This window comes from Epinephelus lanceolatus, chromosome 22 (assembly GCF_041903045.1).
Source record: "Epinephelus lanceolatus isolate andai-2023 chromosome 22, ASM4190304v1, whole genome shotgun sequence".
Classification (NCBI taxonomy): Eukaryota; Metazoa; Chordata; class Actinopteri; order Perciformes; family Serranidae; genus Epinephelus; species Epinephelus lanceolatus.
This window is the reverse complement of record NC_135755.1, coordinates 32,592,061-32,615,727: the sequence shown is the minus strand read 5'-3', so window position 1 is coordinate 32,615,727 and position 23,667 is coordinate 32,592,061. Positions and strand designations below refer to the sequence as shown.

Below are 23,667 nucleotides of genomic sequence, written 5' to 3'. Positions count from 1 at the left end.
GTGAATGTGATTTTTGCATTGCGTTTTGGATTATGTCAGAAAATAAGCTATGTGGCTAACACAGGTTTATGATACTTACAGGTTTTGTTCAGCGAGATAATCTTCACATATGAACACCTTTCATACCGCATTTGAAGCTTAAATGCGATCGCCAGAAGTAAAAAGCTAACATTAGGCTTTAACGTTAGACTACATGACTACTCCACGGTCGCATGACTCTTGACGTCACCGGCACTAAGCCTTCAACTGTTTTCGGCCGCTTTATTTTAAAAACATTGTATAATGGGGAAATCGGACTGTTTAAGCTAAATAAGAAGCTGTAATGGCGGACTGCCAGCACTCTCGACTAAGCAGTTAGATAAGGTGGCTAAATAAGGTGGTTAGCAGTAATTTTAAGGGACTTGGGATGCAGCCCAGGAAGCAGAGTCCTTGGCTGTGTCCGAAAGGCCCACTGGCATACTGCATACTACTACTACGTACTACCACTAGATACTACTCCTACCTACTAAACAAGTTGGGTCCATTCGGACATACTAAAAGATTGGTGGGAAAACACTCCATCTGCTGCCAGCAGATGGAGTGCCTATGAAAGCACCCCATCTGCTGGCTTGGCTGAGGTACTGCACCAAAATCTGAACGCACCCGTGACTATTGAAATTGCCCAAAAATGAAGCTGGCCACTCTTTACTCACCAGCAACATGGCTGCAAGCTCTCTCATGCTTCTCAACATGCAAAATGCGAGGCGTAGGCGAGCCAGAGCTCGCAGACGCCTCCTTTTGCACATAATAATTAATTCACTGCCACAGTAAGCAATGACATGACATGCCACACTCAAAAACTTAACCTTTGCACTTTGAAGATCCTTTATAATGTTTTTGAAATAATCGAACCTGTTATGGTGATAACAACCATCATCACTTCTCATAAGTGTCTGTGATGGAAAATTCTGGTATTTAAACACCTTTAATTTATAATGTGTTGTATAAGGTTACTTGTTTTGATGAAACTGAACTTCTAACCTAATGATGTGTGTTGCCACGAGCCAGGAAGGCTCAGACACCAAGATTATGAGCCAGGGAGGACAACAAGTGTCCTTGTTAGTCTGAAGAGATGTTGTGTTTTAGGAATGTCAAGGCACCACATATTTTGACTGTTGATGTGCATGTGTTATGGGAACTATAAAGATAGCAGGGCGAGAAGACTTGCTAGGCACTCTTACTGACTGACTGTTCATGCGGTTGTATGTGTGAGAACTCAAGAAAGACAGCCGACATGTGAAGACTTTTTCTTTAAACTGTTCATTAAATAGTAGTTTTGCCACCACAAAACTGGCGACCACAAAGAGACCTCATCTGTGAGCTGGATTCTGGAATTCTGGACTGAAGGTGTGAAGACTGTGCGCACAGCAAGAGCTGAGGCTCTTACCACCTCAAACTCCCCCACAAAGGAAGGTTGAGAGGAGGGCCTGACGTCTGGAAAACCGGGATTCCCTTCACCGTTGGGATCCAAAGAACTTGGTGGCTGTCAGCATCTCGCTGTCTTTTCTGGTGAGTTTTGAGGACTGCGCAGGAAAAGTCTTTTCCACCTACTGAGATAGGTTGACAGACGTGCCAGGCACTGTTTCTGGGAAGCAGAGTGCAGGAAAAGTGGTGAGCTCGGTTTAGGTCAGGGACCTAAAGTAGTGTAGGTTAGGAACCTAACACGACACCTGATTATTTCAGCCGTTGAAGGCGGAAGAAAAGGTGGTGAGAAGCCATCTGGGTTAGAGGAGAAGTAGAGACACTTGCTATCAAAGTGGAACAGACAGAGTGAGTGAAGCGTGCTTTTCTTTATTTCCTTTTTGTAAGTCGTGCGCATTTTAGGGTAAATGTAGAAACATTTTTTCCTTTAAAGTGATAAGTTTGCACATTTTTTGAGATTGATTTTTGCTTCTACAAATTTGACTTACTTGTAATACTACTAAGAAAACTGAGAATTTGATTACAATGGGATCTGGACAGAGCAATACCTCAAAAGGGAAAACTGAGCCTGATTATGGCGCTCCCAACGTGAGGTTTATGGAGATTAATTATGGAAAGGAGAGCGTGGCTCAGTTAGATCTGTGGGTCAATAAGTGCTGTTTCCCGAGAACAGGCAGCCTGAGTGTTAAACAGCTCGAGGCTTTAGAGGTGAGGTTGGCAGACTTAGAAAGAAGGGGATTGGAAGTTTGGAGGTAAGGTCAAGTTTCAGGCAGATTGGTCAGCTTTTAGTAATTGGATGAAGGAAGCCAAGCATAGGCAGGGCCCCACAGGTTTCCCGGTGCAGTGTTCGAAGCTGGTGGACCTCGACTCGGCTCCACCTGAACGGCCTCCACCGTATGTTGAACACCATGAACCAGAGGGAGCAGCTGGCCTCTCTGAATCAGCGCTGCTTACAGAGACATTGTTCTTCGGCTGATGACAAGATTGAAAACGGAGTTCCCTGTTCGTTTGGACTGGGAAAAGTGGTGGCGGTTAAGCAGGATGCAAATGAAATTGTCTCTGCTTATCTATACTGCCTGAGACAAGCAGCGATGCAATATGGTGGACTGACCGAACTTGAGGAAAGTCAAAAGGAGGACACAAAGACAATGACCGTTGTTTCAAGTGCGGCAGAAAGAGACATTGGGCAAGAAACTGCCGTAAAGGGGAAACAACAAGAAAAAAATGGGGCAGATGAGTCAGATTGACTATGTGGTGAGAGCCCGAGGACGGCCAAATCTGGTGATGACACTGGCCTGGAAAACCAACCAACGCTTCAGACACGTGAGAACACTGACACTAACACAAATATAGAAACACACAACACGCACATCATGACTGATGTGTACTGATGTGATGTGACTAAATTGTACCATTGCTGCTGCCAAAACAAATTGCTGTGTGTAATGTGAAGCTCACACTAACACTGCAAAAGCAGCCTCAAAGCTGCCATTGTTTTCAGCCTTGCATGTCGCCTCACTAACCCCTGCGTCTACTCCTACAGTCGTGGCTACGGCTGAGATAACAGACCTGCAGATAAGGGCCTCTCCGGCGGAGAAGGCCGTTTGGAAAAAAGCAGGATGTACTGTGGATGTTAAAGTGTGGACGGGCCCTGATGGCCTGCCCTGTCTCCCTCGCTATCTTTTCCATTTCTTTGCTAAATTGACACATGGTTTGGATCACGTGTCAAAGGGGGGAATGGTTGATGAGATACGTAGATACTGGTTTACAAGAGGGTTTTCCAGTTATGCCACAGAGTTTTGCAAAAGAAGTGTGATCTGTGCTACAAACAATGTGGACAGGCTGCTCATCCACCTCCAGAAAGACCTTTTGATCACTTGCAAATGGATTTCATTGAACTAACACCAAGCAAGGGGAAGAAAGTTTGTTTTGGTGATTGTGTGCATGTTTTCAAAATGGGTTGAAGCTTTTCCCACAGCTAAACAGGATGCAGCAGCAGTGGCGAAGGCTTTGATGACTCTGATAATTCCCAGGTGGGAAATTCCACTTGGTGAGTTGGTGAGTATTGACACCATTGTGCATATCACCCAGCCTCTGGAGGGGTTTGTGAGAGAGAAAACGCAACTTTTAAAAACAAACTTGTGAAAGTGTGTGAGGAGACTAAGATGTCATGGACAAAAGCTCTTCCTATTGTGTTGATGCACATGAGGGCTAGAAGGAGGAGCAGAAATGGATTCAGTCCATTTGAGATCTAATTTAGCAGACCTCTCAATACCGGGACTGGGCCTGTTAAAAGGCAGTTGCCAGACACTGGTCACTGTGAGGATGAAATGTTACGATATTGTGCAACCTTGTCCTCTGTTTTGTATGAAATCCACCAACAGGTGAAAGCTGCCCTGCCCAAACCAGCGGAAGGGAAGCTGCATGATCTCAGTGCAGGCGACTGCGTTGTGGTGAGAGATCTGAGACAGAAGAACTGGAAAGCTCGCAGGTGGAATGGTTCGTTCCAGGTGCTTTTGGTGACAGAGATGACTTACTGACATCCAGTGATGGGTATGGATCGCTCAGACAACACGTCTGGGTGTGTGGCAAACATGTTCATCAGGCCCTTCAGCCTGGATGGTGTGGCAGGTGCTACTTGGCTAAGTTGCTGCCCGCTGTGACTATTGTTCCTGATTTGACTCATTTTCACACAGACTATGATCACTACTACCCACCGCACAGAGAAAGACGAGCTGTGGTAAGGGTGGCCCCTGTGGAGAAGGGTTTTGGGGGTCTCCTGCGAAGGTGGGGAACAGTAAACAATGCACACAAGATTGATGCTGTAGCTGTGGACTTGGAAAATCTCACAGACAATGTGGCTACAGGATTCGGCTCACTCACACCAGCAGTACAGGGCCTCAGAAATGTGGCTCTGCAGAACAGGATGGCTATGGATTTAGTCCTGGCTAGCCAAGGGGGGTTTGTCATATTGTGGGTACTGATTGCGGTACATACATACATACATACAGTACAGGCCAAAAGTTTGGACACACCTTCTCATTCAATGCATTTTCTTTATTTTCATGACTATTTACATTGTAGATTCTCACTGAAGGCATCAAAACTATGAATGAACACATGTGGAGTTATGTACTTAACAAAAAAAGGTGAAATAACTGAAAACATGTTTTATATTCTAGTTTCTTCAAAATAGCCACCCTTTGCTCTGATTACTGCTTTGCACACTCTTGGCATTCTCTCCATGAGCTTCAAGAGGTAGTCACCTGAAATGGTTTCCACTTCACAGGTGTGCCTTATCAGGGTTAATTAGTGGAATTTCTTGCTTTATCAATGGGGTTGGGACCATCAGTTGTGTTGTGCAGAAGTCAGGTTAATACACAGCCGACAGCCCTATTGGACAACTGTTAAAATTCATATTATGGCAAGAACCAATCAGCTAACTAAAGAAAAACGAGTGGCCATCATTACTTTAAGAAATGAAGGTCAGTCAGTCCGGAAAATTGCAAAAACTTTAAATATGTCCCCAAGTGGAGTTGCAAAAACCATCAAGCGCTACAACGAAACTGGCACACATGAGGACCGACCCAGGAAAGGAAGACCAAGAGTCACCTCTGCTTCTGAGGATAAGTTCATCCGAGTCACCAGCCTCAGAAATGGCAAGTTAACAGCAGCTCAGATCAGAGACCAGATGAATGCCACACAGAGTTCTAGCAGCAGACCCATCTCTAGAACAACTGTTAAGAGGAGACTGCGCCAATCAGGCCTTCATGGTCAAATAGCTGCTAGGAAACCACTGCTAAGGAGAGGCAACAAGCAGAAGAGATTTGTTTGGGCCAAGAAACACAAGGAATGGACATTAGACCAGTGGAAATCTGTGCTTTGGTCTGATGAGTCCAAATTTGAGATCTTTGGTTCCAACCGCCGTGTCTTTGTGAGACGCAGAAAAGGTGAACGGATGGATTCCACATGCCTGGTTCCCACTGTGAAGCATGGAGGAGGAGGTGTGATGGTGTGGGGGTGTTTTGCTGGTGACACTGTTGGGGATTTATTCAAAATTGAAGGCACACTGAACCAGCATGGCTACCACAGCATCCTGCAGCGACATGCCATCCCATCCAGTTTGCGTTTAGTTGGACAATCATTTATTTTTCAACAGGACAATGACCCCAAACACACCTCCAGGCTGTGTAAGGGCTATTTGACCAAGAAGGAGAGTGATGGAGTGCTGCGGCAGATGACCTGGCCTCCACAGTCACCGGACCTGAACCCAATCGAGATGGTTTGGGGTGAGCTGGACCGCAGAGTGAAGGCAAAGGGGCCAACAAGTGCTAAACACCTCTGGGAACTCCTTCAAGACTGTTGGAAAACCATTTCAGGTGACTACCTCTTGAAGCTCATGGAGAGAATGCCAAGAGTGTGCAAAGCAGTAATCAGAGCAAAGGGTGGCTATTTTGAAGAAACTAGAATATAAAACATGTTTTCAGTTATTTCACCTTTTTTTGTTAAGTACATAACTCCACATGTGTTCATTCATAGTTTTGATGCCTTCAGTGAGAATCTACAATGTAAATAGTCATGAAAATAAAGAAAACGCATTGAATGAGAAGGTGTGTCCAAACTTTTGGCCTGTACTGTATATATATATATATATATATATATATATATATATATATATATATATATCACATTTTTCACGTCACTATATCACCGTTTAGACTAATCTGATGTTTGTAAAGTCTATAAACACAATGACTGAACAAACATTAGTATTTTCTCTGTGTGTAATTAATAACATGGTTATAGTAGATTAGCTGGGCTAACCGTTAGCCGTGTCTGTAATAACTCACTAAACTCACAAAGTGGCCCGTGAAAAAAATATTTTCTCCAGAGGATGTCTTAGTTACAACATGATTGAGCTAATTGGAGTAGTTTCATGTCGTATCCGACAACGGGAGGCTTTTAACGGATGACGATCCTGATGCTAGCTTTGCTGCTAGTGTTAGCTGTCCCTGTCAGCTGCAGCCACTGATGCTTTCTAGACATCGTGATTTCCCAAAACTGAATAAATACCACACATAGCAATACAAAACTGCTTTGCTAGCTCAATCATGTTGTAACGACTGGATGGTTGATGCGTTCATGCTGATTCAGGTGCTATCAGGGCCGATCCGCGCATCACTATGGCTTAATAATCAACTCAGTCAATTAAAACAACCCCTCCTGTATTAGGAGTGTATGTCGCTGACAGAAAGAAAGAAAGAAAAGGAAAACAAAGACAGAAAAGCAGCGTACACCTCACATATTTATTTCTCACAGTTGAGCACACGTTTGGCTGGCATGCAGAAGCACCGTCTGTGTGTCTGTGTGTCGAGGGTGCGAGCCGCAGCTTCACCTGCTCAGGTAGAGAGGCTGTGTAGCCCGGTGTGTTTTTTCGCTGATTCGGTTCTGCAGGTTCTCTGCTGGTGCACTGGAGACGGGGATCAAGCAGTTTGTCTCACTCGGGATAGATTGTGCTTTTTTGGTTCATAGTTTATGATTGACGTGCGATTTATTCGCGTTTAAAGGGAATAAATTTCCGTTATAATGGAAACGTGGGCACAGTTATCTAACGTTATACAAAATACACAGACTAACTAACTAACTAACTAACTAACTAACTAACTGATTGACTAACATAAACAACTGAAAATTGAAAAAAAATTAGCTTGCACCGTTAGCTCCGGTAAGGGAAAGCATGAGGGAAAGCGGCTGACCGGAAGTCACGCACAAAAAAACGGAAGTTGATCACTATTTACTTCCGTGTTTGAAAATAAGGTGGATAAGGTTACTTGTTTTGATGAAACTGAACTTCTAACCTAATGATGTGTGTCGCTCATTTAACCCCTACTGTGACAGCAGTGAGAGACACCAAGGTCACGAGCCAGGGAGGCTCAGACACCAAGATTATGAGCCAGGGAGGACAACAAGTGTCCTTGTTAGTCTGAAGAGATGTTGTGTTTTAGGAATGTCAAGGCGCCACATATTTTGACTGTTGATGTTCATGTGTTATGGGAACTATAAAGATAGCAGGGCGAGAAGACTTGCTAGGCACTCTTACTGACTGACTGTTCATGCGGTTGTATGTGTGAGTGTCTCCATTATTAAAACTCAAGAAAGACAGCCGACATATGAAGACTTTTTCTTTAAACTGTTCACATGTCACAATGCTAACATCATGTGTCAATCAAGTGATTAGTTCATTGAATATCAATATCTAGATACAGCATTTCCACCAGCACATTCTGTCATGTGTGTGGGCTGAGTCATTTTGAACACCTGTCACCTCACACAGTACAATGACATCCAGTAAAACTGCTCTGTCATGATGTACTTTCATTATGCCAAACTTAATCATCATTTGTTTTAACAGTACTAGTATTTATTATTATCATTATTTATTTTATTATTGTTGTTTGTTGTTGTCTTTTGAATGTCAAACTAATGTGAATGTCCAATATCAAACTAACTTACTGGTATAAAACAGACCGCTTTGTTCATAATCATATTAGCAGAAATACATTTCTGACCAATGAAAACTGTGTGTGTTGATAACTTTATATTTGTGAAACTTTAACAAAGTGTGCGTGTAGTTACATATGTATTGATGCGTTGCTCCGCCATGATGTTTTGAATCTTGCCAGGCAGCGAACACGCTGCATTTAAATTGGAGACTGATGAGGGCGGTAAAATGCCGTGCAACGTCTACAATGAAGAAGAAGACGAAGAAGAAGCCCGCGGTGCATTTTGGGTAAGTAGTAGCCCTGCTGTATGCTCTGCCATCATAGTACACTGTAGGCGTGTTTAGTATACTGCTCTTCCCTACTACGGTTTCGGACAAACTACATACTAATTTGGTCTACTACAATCCATACTACTTGACGCAGCCCAGGAGCAGGAGGAGCAGTAGCGGAGCGGAATGGAGGAGGACAAGCAGAACCCGGAGCACCGGAGCAACAAGGTCCCCAGAAGACAAGCAGCAGGCTCGTCCTCTGATAGCAGCGATGTTGAGGTGAGTGTTGATGACGTCATTGATAAAAACGGCTTCACAGCAGCCACACTAACGACACGAGGAAGAGTCTCGAGGCTCCGTGGATCATCCGCTCATTCTCTGGTTCACTCTGAGCCTCGTGGCGGCCATTTTGTTCTCCTCCTGTACTGGTTTCCAGTCGGCAAGGCTATTCAAGAGAAGGCTGAGACACGGGGGCTGCATACTACTACTACGTACTACCACTAGATGCTACTCCTACCTACTAAACAAGTTGGGTCCATTCGGACATACTAAAAGATTGGTGGGAAAACACTCAGAGCAGAGGTACTGCACATGTGCAGTACCTCTGCTCTGCCAGCAGATGGAGTGCCTACGAAAGCACCCCATCTGCTGGTTTGGCTGAGGTACTGCACCAAAATCTGAACGCACCTGTGACTATTGAAATTGCCCACCAGTGACAGTCCAGTAATAAGCTGTGAAAATGATATGCATGCACATCCCCTTTATTCCGTGGTCTCATGCCTTGGTCTGCGGTCAGTGCTCCGGGTTGTTCTCAAGGCTATTCAAGAGAAGGCTGAGACACGGGGTCAAACATGGGGGGATAAAATCTGGTCTGGACTTCCTCAGAGGCTCAGTAGATGGAGTGAGACCGCGGAATAAAGGGGATGTGCATGCATGTCATTTTCACAGCTTATTATTGGACTGTCACTGGTGGCCTGCGTTGTGGGTGAGAATGACAGAGATGCAATTCCGACAACTTCAGGCAGCCGCCATCCAAAAGTCTAAGCAGACCGCACCAAGCGCACTCCTTGATCGCCTGAGCGGATCCTGCGCTTTTTATCTAGCGCCCCTGCTGTCACCCTCCAGCATCGCAGCTCAAGTTACACTGCACATGTGCAATCCCCCCATGTTTGACCCGTGTCTCAGCCTTCTCTTGAATAGCCTTGGTTGTTCTGTCTGCTGGGATTCAGGGACAGTGGACTTCCGGTTTGACGGACAGAGACAGATGGTGATGAAGGACAGGTTGTTGTCTCTGGGTGTCCAGTTATAGTGGAGCTTTTATCAGCTCATGTTTTGTACACATAACACTGACTGCTCTGTGTGGTTTCTTCATGGAGATTTTCCCACACGGCGCATTTCGTGATCTTGCGAGAGCTTGCAGAACAAACAACAGGCTTGTTTGAGATTATTTCTTTCTTTATTATGTAGTTACAGTGCTGAGGAATGACTGGTTACATGTAATTAAACTACAAAATAAATATATTTACCTTCTGAGAGAGTCAGTTATTAATTTACAGACTCTAACAGGGGCGTGTCCAGGGTCTGAGGACACTGGGGGCTCAGCCTCTGTAGGGGGGCACTCTGGTTCCCTGTTTAGTGTGTGTCATTTCGCCTGCTTTCCACATGACTTGTTAATTGTGATGTTAAAAATATACTGTAGTTTTTATTAAAGCTGCCCCCATGTATAAGAAATACTTTATTAAAATATTTGCATATAAAATAACATTTCTATCAACAGATTGATATTACTTATATTTTTTTCTTTTTCTCTTTTCATCTTTCATGTGGTGTGAAATTATGGGTATATATCATTTTCCAGTAATGCAGTACCTGTTTATGGAAATCTGATAACTTAATAGGCAGTTTTGAAATCTCCAAATCACATTTCAACTATGTTGAAGTCTCCACCCATTATCACTTGATCTGAAGTGTAGGTTATTTTCCAATCATTCACAAGTTTACCTAGTTCTGCAAACATGTCCCTGTCCACATCTTTATTATTCTAACCATAAATACACACTAAAATGTAACGTTTGTCATTTATCTCTACTACTACCATTAACCAATGACGTTATGTATCTGTTTTATTGTCAATTATCATGCCTGGAAACCTGTTAAATAACACCATTACTCCAGCTGAATGAGAAGTTCCATGTGCAATAAAAGCAGAATCTCCCCACTGACCTTTCCAAAACTTTTCATCAGTCATAACAGAATGAGTCTCTTGTAACAAAACACATTTTGATTTTTGTTCCTTGTAAAATAAAAAGATTGCTTTTCACTTAACACTGTTTTTAACCCCCTAACATTCAAAGATAAAAAAGAAATAGACATAATCTATAATGTAACTGTTTTCGATATGTCTTTAACTTGCTTATAATGCAGGAATGAAATATCTTGCCCTTAGAACATAACCTTACCAACTTATTGGGCTTTAAATTTTGTCTTATGAAGTATTATCAGTTCAAATTCTCATCAAATATACTTGTAATGAAACCATGTATATTTGACAAAGTGCTTGAATATTACCTTGCTGAAAATATCAGTTATGGGTCAATTCTGTGTCCCTCAATGAGTGCATAGCCTTCTTTGAGAAAGGCTCTTTTCCCATTTCTTCTGGCTTCTTGCACCTTGGGCCACAGCTTAGCCGGGGCTTCATGATCCTCCTTTGAAAAGTCCTCCTTGAACTGAATGTTCATCTCTTTGCAGACTCTCGCCTCTCTGGATTTTTTTCCATATCTCATCTTGAATAGTTGGCATTGCGAACTGTATGATTATTGGTCTGGGCATTTTGTTGGTAGTGGCGTTATTCTTCTTTCCCAAGCGATGTACTGTGTCCACTGTCTCACCAAGTTTAGTCACTATATACTGTTTACGCTGCCATCTTTGAAAATCCCTTTTGGATGACGGAAGAGCAAGTCAGGATAAGGTTGGACACAAATCTAACCAGCATGCATTGTGTTGCGATCACTGGTGATCAAATCTGCGCAGGCCTGACTCATCTCCAACAAGCCTGAGCTGTTGAAAGTAGCCGAGAGTCAAAATTTAAACCCCGCTATTACAATATGGAGATGGCAGTACAGGGTGATTAGCATGATTTAATTTTAACACTGGCAGGGACACGTCTGTGTGTCTGTCTGTGTGTCTGTCTGTCTGTGTGTCTGTGTGTGTGTCCTCCCCCAGGGTATTCTGAAAATAAAATGTGGGCTGTAAAGCCACCAGTATACCTCTGTGTATATGTAGAATGAGAAGGTGTGTGGACACTCTACTAAATAAATGAGTAAAGAGATCGAGCAACAATTATCAGATTTATTTGAAGAAAAAACAAATAGTAATGCAAAAATTCTAGCAGAATGCACAGTACCAGTACAAACAACTCACAGTAAATGATACCAATATGTACAGTATCAGTACAAACAACAGCAGACACAGTGGAATTATACCAATTTGCACATGTAAACAGTCCCCATTCTAGAATAAACTGTACCGGTACCGTATGGAAATGATGCGGCCGGTTGGAGCTCAAATTGAATGGGAAACAAAGTCCAGTGTTCACTTAGCTGGGAGTAACTTAGCTGGGCGATGTCCATCGATAGCTGCCTCCGTGAGAAGAGAAGAGAAGGAAGGGAGGGGGGTATCACTGTCCGAGGGCTGCTGTAGAATGGCAACGAGGATGTCAGCCGACCAACACTTGCTACCCGCTCCCTGGTTGCGGCGATGCTGGCCAGCTAGGAATGAACTAGCAGCCAGTACAGTACATTCCTCTCTGGTCTAGCTAACATTTAGCCGTGTTACTTACTGATCCATTAGAAAGAAAGCTAGCTGGACATGGGTTTTGAGGCCTCTTTGGTTATGGAGCTCCCTCCATCTCTTGAACGCCTGACTGAGGTTTACTCTTGTTTTTCCTCTTCTTTTATCACTCTCCTTTTTGCTCTTCTTTGCCTCCTCACACAGAGGAGCTCCTTTTCTTTTGCTGGCCGTTTCCAGGCCGTTTTTTTTTTTTTTGCCATTGTGCTTGTGACTCAACTATCTCATGCCCAACTCCTCATAAGGACCAGCTCCAGTCCCTGATTGGTTGACCGACCAGTTTCGCAATACATGACGCGTTTCCTGCCGTAAAGCAGATTTTTTTCTGCGATAGTCTGATTTTACTGTGGCCTCTAGCTTGTGCAACCAACATCATTTTCATAATGATATATTTAGGAAAAGATGCTATCTGTTGCCTCTTTAAATGTAACATTAAAGTTAAGACAGAGGATGATCAGTCAGTCAACATTTATTTCTATAGCTTAGAATTAAAAGCCATTCTAAAAAGGTAGGTCTTCAGCTTAGTTTTAAAAAGGCCGAGATCAGTAGTGGTGCGAATGTCAGGGGGGAACTTGTTCCACAATCTTGGAGCAGCAACAGCGAAAGAACTGTCACCCCATTGGTGGTAGCGCGACCTTGGGACTTCTAACAGAAGCTTACCAGATGAACGCAGGGCCCTGCCACTATCACGGAAAGTTAAAAATCTCTGACAAGTAGGGAGGAGCCAGGCCGTTAATAGCATTAAAAACAAACAACAGAATTTTAAAATCTATCCTAAAACGAACTTGAAGCCAGTGGAGTGACGACAGCACAGGAGTGATGTGTTCACGTCTGGGCGTGTTTGTTAATTCTGTACAAGATGAAGACGTGAAAGGGAAGACTGGCTGAGGCCAACATAAAGGGATCACTGATAATTGATAATTTTAATTTATTCTGGGGCCGATGGTCCTTTTTAAAAAGCGACAGTTTTCATCCCAATAAACTGGGCAGCCAAATGTTAGCTGCCAATTTACAGCACGCTGTGCAAAGCTACCCACGTGACTGACTGATAGTGTTTACCCACACACCGTCTTGCTCTCTGGTGTCATCTCTGGGTACCTCCTCCTGCCACAGCTCCCCCTACAGGCCCCAGCTGTCACTGTCCCCACCTGCTGCTGCTTTCCCCATTCAGTCTATCATCTCAGTCAGACCTCTCCGTCCCTATAACAGGTTCAACTCTGTGAACAAATGTAACCTCTCAATAAAACACGTCAAACGGTCCAATCCCATCCTCTGCCAACTCCCCCATTCCTCACAGCCAATCACACAGCAGCATTTCCTCAAACTGGCACTGCTAAACATCCGTTCACTCAACAACAAAGCACTCATCTTAAATGAATTCATTACTGACAACAACCTAGTCTTCCTCTGCATCACGGAAACCTGGCACAAACATCTGGACTATTTTTCACTCAATCAAGCCACCCTCTCCGGATACACTTATATTGACCAGCCCCAGCTCACTGGAAGAGGCGGCGGTGTGGCCTCAGTCCATAAGAGTGACCTAAGAATCACCATCATATCCACTCCCTCCTTTCAGTCATTCGAACACATTGCTTTTAAACTCCCCGGCCCCACTCCCCTGGTCACTGCTGTTATTTACCGCCCTCCCAAGCCCAATCCATCTTTCCTCTCTGACTTCTCTGATTTTGTTACACAGCTCTCAGCCATCTCACCTTCTGTTCTTCTCCTCGGCGACTTCAACTACCACATTGACAACATTAACTGCAAACGTGCCTCTGAATTTCTTGATCTACTGGACTGCCTCAATCTCACTCAACATGTGAACTTCCCCAGTCACAATCATGGTCACACTTTGGACTTAGTCTGCTCCAACGGTCTCACCATCCAACAACTCTCCAGCATCAATCTCCACATCTCCGACCACCTGGCTATCATCATGGACATTCATCTCCCCACCCCCCTCCCTAAGAACAAATGCATAATATCATTCAGAAACCTCAAATCCATCTCCCCTCAAGATTTCTCAGCTTCTCTTTCCAACACTCTGTCTACCTTCCCTCCCCCGCTGTCTGATGACCCCAATGAGATTGTCAACTACTACAACAACACTCCCTCCTCCTGTCTTGATCAACTGGCCCCCATCAAAACCAAATCTGTCTCATTCACACACTCAGCCCCCTGGTACACCCCCGAACTCTGCCAAATGAAATCCCACAAGCGTCAGCTCAAAAGACTACATAAAAAGACCGGTTTAACAGTTCATCGCCAAGCCTACACAGACCACCTCCGACAGTACAGAGCCACCCTCAATACTGCCCACTCTACCTACTACTCCAACCTCATTCACACCGGCTCCAATAACCAAAAGGCTCTTTTTTCCACCGTTAACAAACTCCTTAATCCCAGTGACAATATTTCAAACTCATTCACCATTGAAAAATGCAATTCCTTCCTCTCAGTTTTTCAATCCAAAATTGACACCATCTACAGTTCTCTAACCACCCCCCTCCACCCATCTTATCACCCTGCCCCTCTCCAAATTCACACCTGTCTCCCCAGCTGAGCTGTCTAAAATCATTTCAACCATGAAAACTTCCACCTGCATGCTAGATCCCATCCCATCCGCCATTGTTAAGCACTGCTTCCCCACCATCTCCCCGCTTGTCTCCAAAATTGTCAACTCCTCCCTCAGCTCTGCTTCTGCCCCTCCTTCACTCAAACTGGCTGCAGTCACTCCTATCATTAAAAAACCTGGTCTCAACCCTGACATCATGAGCAATTTCCAGCCAATTTCCAATCTCCCATTCCTCTCAAAAATCCTTGAACGTGTCGTCGCCTCACAAATCAAATCCCACCTCAACAATAATGACCTCTTCGAACAATTTCAATCTGGCTTCCGCACACAACACAGCACCAAAACTGCCCTCCTTAAAGTCACAAACAACCTCCTCCTCTCCTCAGACTCCGTCCTACTCTCCATCTTCTTCCTCCTTGATCTCACCGCCGCCTTTGACACCATCATCCACTCCATCCTTCTCTCCCGCCTGCAAACCCTCCTCAACATGACTGACAATGTCCTCACCTGGCTACATTCCTATCTCACTGACAGAAAACAATTTATCTTCATCAACAACTGCTCCTCCTCAACTGCCCCCCTGTCCCAAGGCGTCCTCCAGGGTTCGGTGCTTGGTCCTCTCCTCTTCATCCTCTACCTCTTCCCCCTTGGTCAAATCATCCGTCGTCATGGTCTCTGTTTTCACTGCTACGCTGATGATGTCCAGCTATACATCTCCACTAAATCCATCACCCATTTAACCCACTCCACCCTGTCAAACTGTCTCTCCGAAATTAAATCCTGGATGCAAGAAAACTTTCTTAAACTCAACTGTGACAAATCCGACATGATCCTAATTGGTCCAAATTCCCTCACCCAAACAGCCAAAGACTTCCACCTCACCATCGACAACCCTGTCCCCCTCTCCTCACTGCCGCAACCTTGGTATCATCTTCGACAGCAACCTCTCCTTCGACCAACACATCAAACAAGTCACTAAAACAGCCTTCTTTCACCTTAAAAACATTTCTCGCCTCCGCCCCTCACTCTCTCGCAATGCTGCCGAAACCCTGATCCACGCCTTCATTACATCCCGCCTTGACTATTGCAATATCATCCTTTATGGCACAACCTCCAAACTCCTCAATAAACTCCAATATATCCAAAACTCTGCCGCCCGCCTCCTCACTCACACCCGCTCCCGCGACCACATCACCCCTGCCCTTCAGAACCTCCACTGGCTCCCTGTTCCACAATGCATCCACTTCGAACTCCTCCTACTCACCCATAAAGCCCTCCTCAATCAGGCCCCTCTTACCTCACAGACCTGCTCCACCCTTACACCCCTTCCGGCAGCCTCTGCTCTTCCAATGCCAACCTTCTCACCATCCCCAAGACCAAGCACAGAACCTGGGGGGACAGAGCCTTCTCCATTGCTGCCCCCAAACGGAGGGGGAGTGGATAGAGCAAGGGGATAGGGGCTGGTTTGGGATTGGGCGACAGAGTTTATAGTGTTAAATAACACCCTTGGATGATGAGAGCTGTTAGCTATGATAGAGGACAGATATTTAGACTGTGCCTCTTTCAGAGATCTCTGATAAGCAGCCAAACTGTCCCTTAACAAGCCTAAGGAAACATGTAATTTGTCCTTCTTCCACCGCCATTCAGCCTGTCAGCAGAGAGCAGGCTATCTGGGCAAAGGGGAGAAACCAGCCCACTGTCACCATACAGCTGAGAGTCCTTGAAGGCAGCAGCAAACTCTCCAGCCGTTGATGAGGTAAAGATGCGGTGGCAGCGAGCAGGGGAAACAGGCCTGTTGGCAGGTGGGGGAGCAGCAAAGTCAAAAATAATGGGGAGATGATTGGAGATAGTAGTGTCCACTATATCTCTGAGGGAGACAGGAAGCCCATGAGAAATTATAAGGTCAAGAGTGTGCCCATGTGTTGGACCATTGACTGCTTGAGTGAGACTGAAGGACTCCAAGAGGCCTTTAAACTCATTAGCCAGCTGATTGGCTGCACAGCAAACATGAATATTAAAGTCCCCACGGATCAGAAGTTTATCTAACTTTTAAATAAAATCAGACAAAAACTCTGAAAACGATGATGATGATGATGATGATGAAGAACAGTGTTACTGTGTAATTCTCTGTATAAACTACACTGCAGAGTGGAGTCTCTACTAACAGACAGACACTCACAGCTGATAAACATCAACATCAGCAGCTCCGCCTTACATCTGCTGGATCACATGTTTATATCGTCACGCCCAGGCGCCATCTCAACGTCCCATCATACACCAGCCTACAGCTACTGTTGATTCACCTCACACATTAACACTCAGCTCAGACACACACACACGCAGTCAGAGAGGTAACGATACAAATAATGTCTAACTGTAGCACCACATGGCGAGCGGTTATTAATATGTTTAACTACAGAGGCGAGCCTTTTAAAAGCTCGGTGTTGGATGTTAGCTGCTGCTGCTAATTAGCTCGTGCTAACACTCTGGAGACGGTCCTTCAGCGCTGTGTCTATAAAGCAGGGGGTGAATGTCATGATGTGAGCTTCATTTAAAGCATAGCTACAAATTAAAGTAACAATACATGTTAAAACACACAGAGACAATACATCTGTGATCAGTTCCCAAATTTACTTTTAGCAATTTTTTCAATCTTTTCCTTTTTTCCAATTTCTTGTTTTATTTTATGGAAGTGATCAATGCAAGTGCACTTGTCCTTTAAACTCAAAAAATAAAAGCTTACAAAATAAAAGATGCCTGGTACGTTCGTTACAGCCGTATCAGTTTGTAGAACAAATTTGTAGAACAGTATTGAACAGTTAGAGCAAGAGGCTGCACTGTAACGTGCAAATCACTCCTTCTCGTGGCTGCCTGCACTTTCCCTGTCCTCATGGCTGCTGCTTGCGCTCTCTTCATCTACTTCTTCGCCACTGCCGTACACAATTTAAAAACTACAACACCCATAATCAATGTAGGAAATGCTGCAGCCAATGTGCAGCCGGCGGGAGCTGCTGGACGACTCAACCACCATGATCAGTTTTTAATGTTTTATCAGCCAATATCTACTCTAGTCACTCTAGTCAACCTAGTTGTTCTTCTTCTTCTCTGTGTTTATTGGCGGCTCACAAAGCAAGTTTAAAGGTACATGTAGCGCCACACACTGTGTCGGGTTTGTAGATGCTGCCCTTGTTAAGTCAATGAAAGCAGTCTGGCCTCGTGTGATAATTAAAATGTCCCATTATTGGATGATAATATATGGATAATATATGGACTCGATATACATCAACAAAATGGTTTCAAGTTACAATCTTAGTAATAAAATGTCTGTTCAACCAACAGTAACCATTTTGTTTTCATTCCTTTAAGGATCATTCACACTAATCATAATATAAATTCTGTAATACCCTCAAATGCATTATATTTTTAGACAGTTATCGTACCATGAAAATCTCACACCTTGGCAACCCTAGTGTGCTCGGATTAATTTGGCACAGCAGTCATAATAATTTTGTTTAAATGGAAACTCAACTCCTGACATTAACTGCTGGTGTTCTTCACCACCACTGTTTTGGAAGAAGGAAATAATGGGAGCAACAGGGAGACCAGCTTTAAGAGTCACATTGTCTTTGTGGATAAGTGCTGCGCAGTGGATCCAATTTATGACAAATGGTTTATGTGGGTTATGAAAAGTAACTGATAAATAGTTAAAGAAAATGAGAAAAGACTTTGGTGTGGCGGTTAGCCTGTACAGTCATGGGGGAGACATGAGCACAAGTCAAGAATCTCAGGTCCAACCCAAAACCACTAAACCACTAAATTATGGAGAGAAGTATCAGTGAGAGTCGCATTGATAAGTAGTATTGGTATCAATTCCTATCAAAAAGTCAAAACCTAAATAAAAACTATTCTGTAAGTTATTTATCATAACATTTGTTGGTGGTAATGCATTAGTCAGACATTGTGGGTTATGTTTCGCAGACATGCTTTAAATGTTATTTATGGTTTTAGTTGGCTCGCTGCACCGTGACAACTCATTAACTCTTTTTCTCTGTGTCTGTTTGTTGCTATAGGAACAGAGAGGAAGAGAGGAATTTGTACGTCACCGCCGTGACAAATCCTTCAGAACATCTGGATCTTTAAAAATTAATCAAAGACTTCAAACTGGAGAGAAACCATACAGCTGTGACCAATGTGAGAAAACATTTTTGCGCTGCAGTGCCCTCAAAGCCCATCAACGCATTCACACTGAAGGGGAACTGTCCAGTTTTTTCCAAAGTGGGAAGGATTTCACAGAGTCAGGGACCTCAAAAAAACAAGACATTGACACAGCAGAGAAACTGTTTAGCTGTGATCAATGTGAGAAAGCTTTCACCACTCTACGTAGCTTAAAAAGTCACCAGCGTGTTCACACTGCAGAGAAGTCGCACTGCAGTAACCAATGTGGGAAAACTTTTTCGCAACGCATGTCCCTTGAAACTCACCAAAGAATTCACACAGGAGAGAAACCGTACAGCTGTGATCAATGTGGCAAAGCTTTCGCACGATCAGAATACTTGAAAGCCCATCAACACAATCATACAGGAGAGAAACCGTACAGCTGTGATCAATGTGGCAAAGCTTTCAAATGGTTAAGTAACTTTCAAGCCCATCAACGCTGTCACACAGGAGAGAAACTGTACAGCTGTGATCAGTGTGACAAAGCTTTCAAATGGTTAAGTAACTTGAAAATCCATCAACGCAGTCACACAGAAGAGCAACCGTACAGCTGTGATCAATGTGGCAAAGCTTTCAAATGGTTAAGTAACTTTAAAGCCCATCAACGCAGTCACACTGGAGAGAAACCATACAGCTGTGATCAATGTGGTAAAGCTTTCACATGGTCAAGTAACTTGAGAGCCCATCAACGCAGTCACACAGGAGAGAAACCGTACAGCTGTGATCAATGTGGTAAAGCTTTTGCACGATCAGAATGCTTGAAAGATCATCAACGCAGTCACATAGGAGAGAAACTGTACAGCTGTGATCAATGTGACAAAGCTTTCGCACGATCAGAATGCTTGAAAGACCATCAACGCAGTCACACAGGAGAGAAACTGTACAGCTGTGATCAATGTGACAAAGCTTTCGCACGATCAGAATGCTTGAAAGACCATCAACGCAGTCACACAGGAGAGAAACCATACAGCTGTGATCAGTGTGGCAAAGCTTTCACACAGTTAAGTAACTTGAAATCTCATCAACGCAGTCACACAGGAGAGAAGCCATATGGGTGCGACCAGTGTGGGAAAAAGTTTTCCCAAATCGGAACCTTAATATCTCATAAATATATTCACACTGGTGAGAAACCATACAGGTGTGATCAATGTGGAAAATCCTTTGCACGGTCAGGGGCCTTAAAAGGCCACCAACGTATTCACACAGGAGAGAAACCATACTGGTGCCATCAATGTGGCAAAGCCTTTGCACTGTCAGGGGCCTTAAAAGGCCACCAACGTATTCACACAGGAGAGAAACCGTACAGGTGTGACCAATGTGGCAAATCCTTTACGCAGAGAGGGACCTTAAAAAGCCACCAACGTATTCACACAGGAGAGAAACCGTACAGCTGTGATCAATGTGGTAAAGCCTTTGCACGGTCAGGGGCCTTAAAAGGCCACCAACGCATTCACACAGGAGAGAAGCCGTATTGGTGTGACCAATGTGGAAGATTATTTTCCCAGTGCAGTCAATTGAGAACCCACCAATGCCGGCATGCAGGAGAGAACCCATACAGCTGTGACTAGTGTGAGAAAGCTTTTATTGAATGGTATGACCTAAAAATCCACCAACGTGTTCACACCAGAGAACCTGTCCTGATGTGACCGATGTTGGTAGTTACATTAAAGCCCACAAATGTGTTTACTCTGCATTGTTTTGGACATTTTCAGGGCCAGGCAAACATCTTCCTACTGCTTCCTCCCCATGCCCTGATAGCTGTGTTGATATCTTACTTTTGTCATTGAGTATTTTTATCTGTTTTTTTTTCAACTGTAATCCTATGTTGGACTACCAGATTCCTCCCTGTAGGACTCCCATGTGTGTGAGCTGACCACAAACCTTTCAAAATCAATCATGCAACTGTCCGGGGCAATGTTGCAGCTCACAGTGCACCCGACCCTGAAGTGTATCTCTGCGACTGGTGAGCCCACAGGATGGTGACTCCATGTTGATCTTTGGGACTGTGTCCCACCGAGCCCCATGAGTCAAGTCCATGTAGATATATATAGGCTGATTGACCAAATAAGCATTTGAAAACTGATATTGATCCCTCTTACCATGGCTGTGATCAAAGTATTTGCATCAGCCTGAGACCTCTATCACAGACAGGCTCTGCAATCTCAGACGCTGACTCAACATGCTGAATGAAATGTTTAGTGACTTGACTGATTTTTGGTCCCATGTGCAGCTTCCCTCTCTAGCCTGCCTCCAGAAGGGGGCTCTGTTTCTGTTGTCATGGCGAGGTGCTCCAGGGGCCTGTATCACGAAGCAGGATTAATGTCTTAGCGAGGTAACTTCAGGGTTAACCCTGAAGTTACCTCGCTAAGACAATCAGCTGTTTGGAAAAAATGACTCCACTGACAGAAATGCAGCCCAGTCATGAAGGGAAGTTTAATTAATTTGATTGATTTTGATTTGAAAGTTTATTTTGAACATTAAAAAAGAAAAGAAAGCAACAACAACAGACAATGAAAAGATTGTTCAAAAAGGAGTGGAAAGAAGTCGAACTTTCATCCCACCCCCTCATAAGAAAGAAACTGATCATTTGCGGACACTTAATAGCACCATTGATTAGTGCCAACATTTTGTTTTGTTGGAGGAAATGATCCCTGTTAAAGATAATGGGCCTAATTGTCAGCTTTGCTGCTGGAAATGTTGAAAGTAGCCTATCATGTCTACACTTCATGGTGTTTGAGAGATTTTCCTTTTTGTTTTTTAAAGAGGGAGACTAGGTATATTTTTGCACAGCTGTTAATTTCTAACACAGCTCAATATCAGGATGATTTTATTCAGACTATCAATTTGGTGTTGATATGATTTAATTGTGGCATCAGCTTTAAGCTTTACTGTAGCATATATAACGTTATGAAAAGAAGACCAATTTATCAGACGCAATGATGTTAGACGATAATTGTAATACATGCAGTTCATCTGCGCAGCATTAATTTCATGGGATTCAAGAGTGTGATCAGTGTCAGATGTACAGGTACAGGTACTGTAGCTACTTGAACCAGTGATGAGTAATTTAACCTACACATCATTTTATTTGCTACCTTGTTTTGTCTTGATTTTTCCCTCTCTTCTCCTCTATTTCTTCTTTCCTGACCTGTTTTTTTTTTTCCTTCTCTATTATGTGATTTCATTGATGTTTTGACAGAGGAATTTCTTTGATAAGCTTTTAGTGGCTTCTAACCTTTCCGGCACTTTTCTTTTTTTCATCTTGTAAATGTTATACTGTCTGTTTTTAACATTATGTGCAAATAAACTAATCTAAACTAAAACTAAACATTATTCATCCCGTTATGCGTTGCCACGCATGTTTCCTCCTCCTGCAGCTGCCACAGTGTTGGCCTTTTCTGTAATGTTGCTTTTCTCCTCCTCATATTTTAGTAGAATTAATCTCTGATCCTCACAAAAAATACTTTTTTTCCCCTCACATACGGTGCTCTGTGAGGACGCTCAGTGACGCTGCGCTTCTCTCATGATTGTGATTGGTCCGCTGCGTGCACGTTCACGGCTCTTGATAAAGGAACCCTGAGTTGGGTTACTGTTAATGTTCCTGTTACTTTATATCCAGCGTTGTGATACCGATTATCCTGATTGCCATTGTTAGGGTTAGTCAACCCAGGATAGATCTGGGTAACCCAGGAAAGGTTGATCTCGCTTCGTGATACAGGCCCCAGGTCTGATCCATCAGGGTCTGCTGACTCACTGTTAGTCTGGCCCCTCCCCTTGGACCAATTTGCCTCTCAAGATCCGACCAGGAGCAATGGCTGGGACACCACAGCTCCCAGTATCACAGGGACATGAAAACCCCTCCACAATGTTCAGGTTTCCAGCTCAGACTGTTTGCTCCTGTTGATGACATCAGGACACCAAAGTCTTCTGAGCTCTGAGCATCATCAACAACTTAAATACCAGATTAATATGATGTATGTTATCATGTGTAACATATTTGATGTCTTATCCAGTGTCTTGCATGTGTCCTGTGTTTGTCCACATGTAGAAGACAGCTGAGTTTTTCTTCCTGAGCTCCACCTGTATAAAGACGGAGGCTGAGCAGGGCGGAGCTCTTCTTCTTTTTGACTCATGTTGGAGGTACAGAGACAGAAGTTGAGTTGAAGCCTGTTTGTTTCTGTGTGGAGGATTGTAATGTCCATATCATCAGATGAGTTCAGCCTTTAATAAAAATAGTTTGTAGACTCTGCAGTGGGATTAAAGTTCCTGGTGTTGGTCTTTGCTCCTGTCACAGTCTCACTACTAAAGCTCAGACACTCCTCAGGATCAGCTCCACAGTTTTATAGCGTCTATTGCGTGTTCATTCTTTGGTTTCACTGTAACGCCTGTTTACATCCTGTTAGCGTTTTCATTATTATTTTCTGTTGCTATAGCAACAGTAACTGCTGCATGTTGGTATGAAAGGACATAAAACGGCAGATAAGGGAGCAGAGAAGACAGAAAAATAACTATTGATAGGACACTTGGCTCCAGAGAAAAAAACAACATAAATCAGGAGTGTGATTAAACAGAGACTGAAGGAAAGGTGGGGAAACACTGGGAGGAAGAGAGGAAAGGACGGTGGTTTAGAATCGGCTTGATTTCTTTAACAAACATGGGGTGAAGGCTATGAGCAATGAAGGAAGAAATTACCCCAAAAAATAACAAATGAGAAAAAAGAAAATTAAAAACAAGAAAATTTGTTAGAAAAAACAAAACAAGGAAATGAACTGGAAGGAGTGCTTATAAAAACTTT

General features: G+C 43.7%; 1 protein-coding gene across 1 annotated transcript; it reads left to right on the top strand.

Annotated features, from left to right (window-relative positions):
- Window positions 1-8,232: 8,232 nt before the first annotated feature.
- LOC117246515 (uncharacterized) lies at window positions 8,233-23,134 on the top strand. The gene is made up of 2 exons (XM_078164506.1): window positions 8,233-8,512; window positions 18,728-23,134. The coding sequence occupies exons 1-2, from the start codon at window positions 8,420-8,422 to the stop codon at window positions 20,438-20,440; spliced, it is 1,806 nt and encodes a 601-aa protein (XP_078020632.1). The 5' UTR covers window positions 8,233-8,419; the 3' UTR covers window positions 20,441-23,134.
- The last annotated feature ends 533 nt before the right edge of the window (window positions 23,135-23,667 follow it).